Source organism: Ascidiella aspersa, chromosome 5, assembly GCF_963924565.1.
Source record: "Ascidiella aspersa chromosome 5, kaAscAspe10.2, whole genome shotgun sequence".
Lineage (NCBI taxonomy): Eukaryota > Metazoa > Chordata > Ascidiacea > Phlebobranchia > Ascidiidae > Ascidiella > Ascidiella aspersa.
The window spans coordinates 5,422,105-5,432,558 of NC_139451.1; the positions used below are offsets into that span (position 1 = coordinate 5,422,105).

At 35.3% G+C, this 10,454-nt stretch overlaps 1 protein-coding gene across 1 annotated transcript in view; it reads left to right on the top strand.

Annotated features, from left to right (window-relative positions):
* LOC146141584 (5-hydroxytryptamine receptor 1A-like) overlaps positions 1-10,368 on the top strand; it is a 33,746-nt gene extending 23,378 nt beyond the window's left edge. The window contains exons 3-8 of the mRNA XM_083389936.1: positions 750-945; positions 1,348-1,470; positions 3,253-3,434; positions 6,888-6,953; positions 7,584-8,193; positions 8,791-10,368. Of these exons, the coding sequence (XP_083246062.1) occupies positions 750-945; positions 1,348-1,470; positions 3,253-3,434; positions 6,888-6,953; positions 7,584-8,193; positions 8,791-9,042 (1,429 nt within the window). The 3' untranslated portion in view covers positions 9,043-10,368. The remainder of the gene's footprint in view (positions 1-749; positions 946-1,347; positions 1,471-3,252; positions 3,435-6,887; positions 6,954-7,583; positions 8,194-8,790) is intronic.
* The last annotated feature ends 86 nt before the right edge of the window (positions 10,369-10,454 follow it).

Below are 10,454 nucleotides of genomic sequence, written 5' to 3' on the forward strand. Positions count from 1 at the left end.
ACAATTTATCAAACCGCAAGAGCTTTTAAGCTGACAAATTTTTGTAGTTTCTATGTTTTTAACGACTATAATGACGGAAATGCGTCTTAAATCCATTTGTGGCACAATTAACAACCTTTATTGTGCGATAGATGCCGATTTATATGGTTACATTCCCAAACTAACGTTTGTGTAGCTAAAGAAAGAGATGCAAAACACATTTCGCAATCTCGCCAGTTTTACACTTTTTTTCTTCAAAATGACTTTATCTCTCTTATCAATGTCGTGCTGCACAAATCGTGGCGAAATCTATGTTTTTTGCGGCTATTTATGAAATATTCATGGCGCAAGGGAATTTAGATAAAATTTATATGTCATGATAAAAGTTATATGTCATACACGTGTTTTGAATTTTGGGTCTTTGCCCTAGTTCGAACTCACGACCTCCGGCTATACCGTGATCGCCGCTCTCCCAACTGAGCTACACAGGCTTAGAGGGAATCAATTCGCGAAACAACTATAACGCCAATGCTTGCTACATTGGAATGGTCGTGAGTTCATACCTCACTACAGACTGGTTGTATTTCTAGCCTGTCTTACTTCCATCATTGATCGACAGATTCGGAGTCTGCGATGGCTTTCGGTGTGCACAAGGGATTTAATTGTTAAAAAACCTGGTTGATTTCGTAAAATCAAGGATTTGCTTAAGGCAACTTCGAAAACCTCCGTGTTTTTATATTTTTGTTAATTTTCACCCATTTTTTTCCCAGATATGCCACCATTACTTCTCTTCGTTGTACGACAAGGACCACCTTCCTACGGGTATTCCCCTACATCGTAATCATCTGGGCCGCCGCCTTCCTGCTCTCTATCGCCCCCTACTTCGTGTTTCGCGACTCGGCCGAGTTTAGTGACGTCGTCGACGAGAAAAATGTCGATGACGTCATGGAAACGACAGGAATCGAGGTTGGTTGGGTTAAACGCATAGTGAAACGTATTTTTTTCAGAGATTAACCTTATTAACTTGAAAATCCATTGTCGATCAAACATTGGCGACTCTTTGACATTTTTAGTGGCTTTTCTGTTTAAAAAGTATGATAAAAGTAGTCCTGAACTGTAACATTGCAGTGCTATTTCTTGAAATAACCAAAACATATCAAACCTTCATAATACTCATCAATTGTTTCCATGTTTTTGAAAACTCAGTTGTGGCCTTCAGAGACCACTCCCACGTAAGTGTACAAAAGTTTAATCGGTTTTACAAACTTTTATCCGTTATATGCGGTGCCTTAAACTCTTGAATAACAGAATGCGGCTCGCGTTGCTGAACGTTTTCCCACCCTGTTAAACTGTTGTCCTTTGCCTTAGGTTACTCCAACGATGAACGCCAACGCAACTTTCACCATCCCAAGTCCAACTGATCCCGGTGGAAGTCAAGAAATAGCAAAAAACGACGACAGTGGCCTCTCGTGCGTTGTCAACACCAACAGGGTAGGCAGGCTTTAAAAGTGCTGACTTCTGGTTTGAATATAAACCATTTCACTCATTTTTTTTATTTAAACCAAATAGGAATCCACCTATTCGCGTAAAAATGACACCATTTTCTAAATAAGAGAGCATTAATGTTTTTCAAAATTAGGAAATTGGGGGAATTTTGACAGTCAAATACCTTGTTTAAAACTTTAAAGGCTTAACACCGAAAAAAAGTCTTCCGTTTATTTGCATTTAAACTTTTATTTGCAAATTGTTGTATTTATATTGTTTTATTATGAATTAAATCCAGGTTATATTTGGGTGATTTTTCAAATCCTGGATTAAAAGATACGTTGTTCCCGTCAAGAGGTGTTAAGAAACACTAATTTTACAGGAATACTACTAATTTCAAGAAGCGTTTGTAGTAAGAGTAAGTGTTTGGTTAAATGTGAAAACTCGCTTAACACGCTAGCTAAAATATTCCTAAATATTTTACATGCAACAAGGTTTTCAAAAAATAACTCATTTAAATTTCATTTTTCGATAAAACCTTTCCAATTACTTATTCTGTTTCGTTTTTATGTTACGTAAATTATCTGTTTATTGAAAAAATATGTTTAACGAAACTACCCGGTTTCAAAGCGATTCGAATGTGAATTAGCGTCAACTAATAAGCTTAATTATAACAGTAAAGGGTTGGCGAGCCAATTATCTTCAATGAGCTTTTTGTAAGCTTCCATTGGACGAAATATAAAGACGACAAGAGCATTAATAAATTTAATTTTTTTGTAAGCGAACGAAACATTAAGCAAATAGTAATAAATTCTCTCGTGCGTTATCAACACAAACAGTGTATAGTATAAAAATCTATGGACTTCGAATCCCCCGACGTTCACATATTATTTGAATCGAGTCCAGTATATTGTCAACTATAAAAACATTACTGAAATGCAATTACAAACAGGGTAGGTCATCTCTTTGGCAAGTGTAAAAAATCCATAGGTGCTGCTGGACAATCCGTTCTGTACATTCCAAGGGCTGTATGAAAGACAATCTTTGTAAATGGCCTTATTTGTCTAATCTAATTCTAAATAGGCAATCAGGTGGCCCTATATAAAGTATACAAATTGTATACAATTTTTCTTTCAATACAATTTGTCTTTATGTAGTGCCACCTGATTACCCCACCAACTATACAAGTGGCCTAAACAATTCATTATGAAATGACTTAAACCCCACTCAAGTCTCTTGCGAAATAACTTAAGTCCTAGTCAAGTATTTTTCAAAAAATAAAAAAACAAAATCACAGTCCAAGTCGTCTGTTGCCCTAAGATTAACCAATTGCGCACTGATTGAAACAATGAGAATGGCTCTTTTAAACCTGAAGGTCCACGCGACGTTTTAATTAATTAAAAATCCTTGCGGACTTAATAGTTTGGAAAGATGGATTGAGTGATCTAAACATAGGAACTGACCTATCGACATTTTACAATTGCGTGTCCTAATTGGATTCTATTTATAGGCAGAGCAATTAAAACACCATAAAAGTGTGTGTCAAATTCAAATGGATAGGCTTTAATGTTTCGATCTCGTATAACTGCCTTGTTTTTTTATAAAAATTGTTTTGGGCTTAAGCATTGTTGCTTTGTAGGTCTTGTTGTTTGTTCCCATTTGTAATCCTTCTATATGAGAAAAAAATCGTGATAAAGTGGAATGATTTCGGCTGGCCTTTCTTAAAGCATCGTGTGTAGTTTGTGATATTGTAGGTAAAATATTTGAACCCTTTTTTATATCTTATAGGTTTATCGTGTCGTTGCGACCACGTGTGCGTTCTACGCCCCTTTGACCTTCATTATTGTCATCTACATCCGGGTGTTCAACATCGCCTGGAAACGGGTTCACATGCCCAAGTCGCCCTTGGAAAGAGAAGTTCTCGCAATGGCGCAACAAATTGGAAGATCTATGAGCCATATGTCCGTGAGGTAAAAAAAAATACTCTCCCAGTTTTCAGCGTATTAAATGAATAAGTTGCATTGACCCTGTTGAAAAGGAATAAAGATTTATGCCAAACCTTCGTAAAATTTTTCCTATACTTTTGTATGGAATTTAAGATTCTTACTACGTCTTATTATAACTTTCAACCAGTATCCTAAGATTTATTTGGAACGGTCTCAAAATGCTACCTTCTGTATGGGCTTTGATATTCGTTCGACAGCTAACTAAAACTTCCGGCCATTGTCTTAAGCATTATTCCAAACGTTCACAAAATGCTACCTACTTCTATATGACTTTGATATTTCGTAGCACAATTTACTCTATGCTTCAGTAATAAAAAACATGGCACACCCAAATGGCACAAACAAGAGATTATAGACGCCACCTGTGTGTGCGCGAGACTAAAATCTTTAGTTGGGCTCGTGAAAATAGCTAGTGTGATACGAACTGTGCAGTAACAAATTTCAAAGCCAAAAAGGTCGAGTAGTTCGACGTCATATGATTAAGACGTTTCGATACGAACTTGTATCATTTTCAGTTGATGTGACTAAGAAGTAAATCAACACTCGACTTTTTTGGCTTTGAAAATCATTATACAGCTACAGTAGATTACAGATACGTACATAACGTGCGTAAGTGTGCTGAAGTATTTAGAGATATGATTCCCTTTCCCTAGAAATTAAAAAAGTAATAACCAAAGACTAATCAGAATTGTATATTCGCTTGACAATAGCATTTTTAAGTTTCAATATATTTTAAAAGGCCTTTAAAATGTTATGATCTCATGATGTATCTGAATGTATAAGAAACACGCAGACAATATTGTTTTTTTATATTTTCACCCGATTTTATTATGCTTCCTGCCTTAACAATAAATCCGTAATGTGTGGTTTTAACGCTAAGGTTTGAATAAAAAATATCCCTCAGGGCAATATTTCAAAATCCAATCAGACGTTTTGGCTAAAACCAATTACCCATATTATTACTACAGTGCCGGTGCGCGGTGGTTTAATTAGCAAACACCTGCGGCATCATATCTAGTTAACACGTATGACGTCATGATTCTCATTAATAATCTATGAAGTACACGTTTTACGTAACCTCGCCACTTCGCACCAAAGCAATAAGGTTAAATAAGAACCAATTTACCACAGCTGAATATCATCCTGTTGTACCCCCCGTCGATGTTTTTAAAACACATTTATTCTTTTGGAATGGATTTGCTGTCGGCTTTGGGTAATCGATAAAAACGACGTAGCAAAAAAGGATTTCAAATTTAAAAGATGTCAGACTGAAAGGGCTTATAACATTGTGAAATCGATTTAAAACAATTGTTTGCAATCTGTTCAACCGCAAATGCTTACCTTCAAAAACATTATTTTGTTTAAGCATGTTTTGCTTGCAAAAGAAAACATCAAAAAAACAAGTAGTAACTGTAGAGCATTGTGGTTCGAGGTTGTATTAAGACGTACTAAGAATATCAAAGTCAATACTGAAGTAGGTATCATTTTGAACGTTTCGAATAACTCTTTATTCATTTTTAACACCAAGTATGTATTAAGACGTATTAAGAATATCAAAGTCAATACAGAAGTATGTATCATTTTGAACGTTTCGAATAACTCTTTATTTCATTTTCAACACCAAGTATAGTAACTAAGTAACTAGTAACAACTAACCACAAACTCAAAACAACCAAACCTCAGTGCACAAACGGAGTTGCCGTTTTCAATCCAAACGAAAAGCCGTGGTATTTTCAATCCCAAAAATAGTGTCCATTCTAAAGGGCTATCCCTTTCAATCCGAAATAGTCGCGCCGAAAATAATTCCTTTGGGAACAGTGACACCTGGATAGGCCCTAATGCCTTGCTAAGCCCTCAGCTCAGCGAAATGACGAAAATGCTTTTAAGAATAGAAGAAATAGTCTTACGGTAACTATTCCTGGCCTATGCGGACCGTGCCATTGAATTTAGGAACGGACGGATAATTTTGGACCTCATACTCTTTGTGATTCGGCTCTTAGTATTATTATTGTCGGTAGCGGTTTATCACAAAAGTGTCGACAAAGCCTGGGTTTTCGTGTCGTTGAGTTTAGGAAACCAGTTTTTGCGCGACTATTATCAGACCGTCGTTTTCTCATGCTTTCGAGATTTGTTTTTTTGGTTTCAAGGTTGGGTATTTAGCTTTGGTAAGATTTTTCGACTCTTATTTATGACATAAAACACTTTACTTTGGAGCATATTGGCTGATGGTTTTAGTTCGACGTAGTGGGCACAACAAAGATAAATTTGGCAACATTTTGTGAAAATTTGGAATATCTCTTTATTCGTTTTTAACATCAACGTTAAAACTGAAACCGATAAAATATTTTAAACAACATGTAATGTATTCTATACAGATGAAGAATTAAAAGTCCTTGTTTAAAAAAAAAATGTTAAGAAATCTTACTTTTATCTCTTCGAAAAAACTGTTAAGAAATCTTACATTTTATAAAACTGTTAAGAAATCTTACTTTCATCTCATTATGTGCTAAATGGCCAGCCGGTACGCAAGATAATAATCAAAGCGAATAATGAATTGGTTTCTGTATTAGGAATTTATCGGTCGCATTTACTTAAAGTAAGTTTGATTAAAGCAAATAATTAATCTCCTAGTTCTAAACTTAAGCACAAGCAATTTGTTAAAGAATATACAACAGGAGTTACAATACCATGGAAGGAGTGTTCAATTTGTAACCCACTGATTGATTAATAAGTGTTTTAACGTTTTTAAACATCTTACAATACTGGATTCAAAACAATTTATCACGATCTGTAAATGTAGGCCAAGTAGGTAAATAAGTAGACGATTTTCTTCTGTAAGGACAGAATGCATTCTGTAGTTAATGCCAATTAAGAAGCACATAAACATAATGAAATAAAAAACTGATGATGCTTTTAGAAGCGAAATATATTTATCATGTAACATCCAAACAAACTGATTTTCGGAGCACAATGGTTGGAGGCTGTAGTAAAAAATATCAAAGCCTATACAGAGGTAAACATCATTTTGAACGTTTTAAATGTCTCTTTGATGTTAAAGATGAATAAAAGATATGCGAAACGTTTAAAATGATACCTACTTCTATATAGGCTTTGATATTTAATCTGATTTTCGGTTTACCAAGTTATGTACTTAGTTTAATCTTTATCATGGATGTGCAACCAGAATCGTTTGTTTTTCGAAAGCAAATTCTGATTAAAAAGCACATTACGATTAAAGCAATTGAAATATTTAATTTCCGAAATGACTGAATAATACTTCTTAGAAGATAAATAAATGCGGATAAATAAATGATTTCCGCTGGCTCGTACTATTTCATTACTTTAAGATCTATACTCCGTAAATTAAGTGGCGTATTACCAAGATTACATGCAGTAAAACATTTTTTTATGTTTCAGCGACCATATGATTGGATCATCTGCTATGAAAGAGCTTGAAGGACAAGACAGTTTCGACAGTCACAGGTTGGTTTGACAAAAATATGTACTTGGTTTGTGTTCTCCTTTTTATGCAACATTGAACTGTAAGACATAATCAGTGTTATAACAGGTAATTTTGAAAGGACGTAAGTCCCAGTCAATTACCTTGAAATATAATTAAGTCTCATTCAAGTCATTTATAAAATATTAAGTCCCGCTTAGGTAATTTTTCGTAAAATAAAGTCCAACTCAAATATTTCTTTAACTAAGTTCACTCATTAGTTGCCCAGGTCAAGTCCCAGTCAAGTCATTATTAAAGCAAATCAAAAGTTATGTCATTGACATAGAAGTATACTGTTATATTATAAAAATTGTTAAACACTTCCGGTTATTATCAAATCAACTAAACTACCACAATCATGATTTACAACAATAAAGTATTTAATGTGCAAAACTTAAGACAAATTTATTTATAAAAAACACTTAATTAGGTCCAAAATACTTGAGTCAGGTAAAGTTCTTTGAAAACAGTGACTTAAGTGCATTCAAGCCCGAGCAATGACTTAAGTCATTACAACACTGCATATTAGATTACAATATTTTCATTAGTTTCACACTATAAAGATTTGTGCATTGAATATGCTACGGCTATAATTTTTAATCTTTTTTGTTTAGCAAGGACGACTCATCTGTGTTCACACTGATCGAGGAAAAGTTTCGGAAGCTCCTGATTTTCCTAAAGTTGAAAAAACCAAAAGAAGATGCGGTTACAAAAGATTCGACGCCCGAAGAGCAACTGGGCACCACAAATCAAGAGGGAAACAACAACCAGAACAACCAATCTCATTCCCCAAACACCAAAACTCGAGCAGTTTTGGTTGTGAAAGACAATGGTGCCGTAACAACCCAAACTATATCGTGTTGCAGGCCAAAAAAGAACTTTAGGAATCTGTTGAGAAACCAGCGTTCAAATTCGCTGGTAACTCCTGCCATTGGTCAGTCGATTTTAACCTCCAAGCACCCTGCAGCAGGTCTAGTCTCGCGCCAGCCTTCGAATGCGTCGTCATTGCAAAAGCAGGCTTCAAACGATTTTGATTATCGCAACCCGCTGCTCTCGCCCGCTACTGTGCGGACGCGTTGCGATAGTTTGGGCTGCCACGAGAGGCGCATGAGCGTTAATGTTGCCCGCAGAAGCTCGTTGAGCGATTCGGCCAAGCATCGAGCATCAAGCATGGCTATGTTCGGCAAAGCGCGGACCAGGATTCGTCTGCAAAGAGAACGCAAGGTGAAATAAATGATAGATGTGATATCTGAGTTACAACGTAAAATCACCTCTGATATCTGGGTTAAATTATTTTGTTTTTCTTTAAAAAAAAAATAACCACTTTTGATACTTAAGTTAAAACCTAAAAACCATGTATTTAGGATGTCTGTTTATTGTATTAATAAACAGTAAAGCCACCTACTTCTGTTTAGGCTGTGTCTAAGGTTTACTTTTTTTGCTTACCGTGGGTTGAAACCACTTAGCTCTGAGTGGGATATTATATAATTCAAAATTTAAGCTACATATCTTCTTTGTGGGCTGTATCTTAGGTTTAAACTAATATATTTCTGCTTATTTGAATTAATTTGGTAAAACTTTTTATGAATTTAGTTAGACCTAATTTTGTGTGGGTTATTTAACTTAGATTAAATTGGTACTTCTGTATTTTTTTATGAATTTTTTTTTCACGTTTTATAGTTTTAATCACCCGCCAACTCACTTTTGTTTAAAACAAAAAAAAAATTAACATTTTCTAAAAAAAATTAAAACACTTTTTAAAAACTGTGATTTTATCAACAGAAAATTTAGCATTTTTTAATTTTATTCTTTTGTCAACAGATCGTCAAAACCGTAGGAATGGTGATCGGCGCCTTTGTCGTTTGTTGGCTTCCCTTTTTCCTCAAAGAACTCATTCTTCCGTTTTGCGTCACATGCTCTCTGGCGCCGTCGGTGGAGCTTTTCATCAACTGGCTGGGATACGTAAACTCTGCCCTTAACCCGTTCATTTACGCCTACTCGAACGACGAGTTCAATAAGGCCTTTAAACAACTCTTTAAGGACATTTCAGCAAAGTTGTGCTGTTCCAGATAGAAAATGCGATGTTTTAACTATAACTTCCTCAAATATCCGAGTTTCATCGATGGAGCATAATCGTTTGACATTTCAGGTAATGTGTTGTAGAAATACCATATTGCAGTAGGTTGTGCATTTTAACATGTGAGAAAACATTGAACCTATGTATAAAGCCATGTTAAACATGCATAAAAGAGGTATTCTAAACGTTCAAAAAATGCTGCCTACTTCTGTATGAACTTTGTTATTTATTCCACGCCTAACTTCAACAACCAGCTATTATCTTAAGATTATTCGAAACGTTTACAAAATACTACCTACTTTTGTATATGTTTCAAGTATAACTCCCTCAAATATCCGAGTTTTGTGATGGAGCATAATGGTTTGACGTTTAAGTGAGATGTATAGTTGGAATACTATATTGCAGTAGGTTACTCATTTTTAACCATGTGAGAAGACACTCTAACTGAGTATTAAGCCATTTTAAAAATGCAGAAAGAGATATTCGTCCAGCCATTATCTTAAAATTTATTCAAAACGTACAAAAATGTTACCTACTTCCATATTGGCTTTGATTCTACAAAGTTTTAATTACAATGTTAAACAGATATTTCGAGATTGCGACAAAGTTCTTGCTTTCACTTTTTGTTTTGTTTTGCTATTGATCTTTCTAGTATTCTGTTTTCTATATTTGTTTTACTGTTCTATTTATTATCGCATTTTACCCCAACTTTTTTGACTGTTTCTCGTTGAGAGAAACGCTTAAAATTTGCCGCAAGCGATTCTCGGTCAAACACTTGTTCTGTTCATCTATTTGTGTTAAGATCACACTCTATATTGTGTTTATGCCATACAAGCCGTATAGCAACATTCCCTTTATGCCGTTGAGCTGGCCTTGCCAATAATGACCGAAACAACGAATCTAGAGCAGAAACCCGATGCCAAGTGGCGTTATCGATACTCGTCCGATAATATCGGATCGGAGCTGATACCCGATGTCAAGTAATGGTATCGGTACTCGTTCGATAATATAGGATCGGAGCAGATACCCAGTGCCAAGTGGTAGCAAAGGTTGTCGTCCGTTACTTTGGTGGTTTTCGTGCCGATCCGCTACCAAATTAATATAATTTTAGCCATTGTTGGCAACCCAATACAGCGTTTTCTACTTTCAAGATAAATTTATTAAAAATTAGGGTTTACAGAAATCCTTAAAGTTAGTCACATATCGCCCGTATGGCAACAAAAACTGCCTTGAACACCTAATCTGATCTATTCCGCATGTTTGATTGCAGTAATGACGTCTTTTGTTATCGCAGTATTTGATCGCGATACTTTTTCCTAAAATATCGGGTATTGGAATAAAAATGTCAAATGTACGTACCAACTTGTTAGGAATCCAGGATTACCTTGGATTAAATCAGTCACGGCTA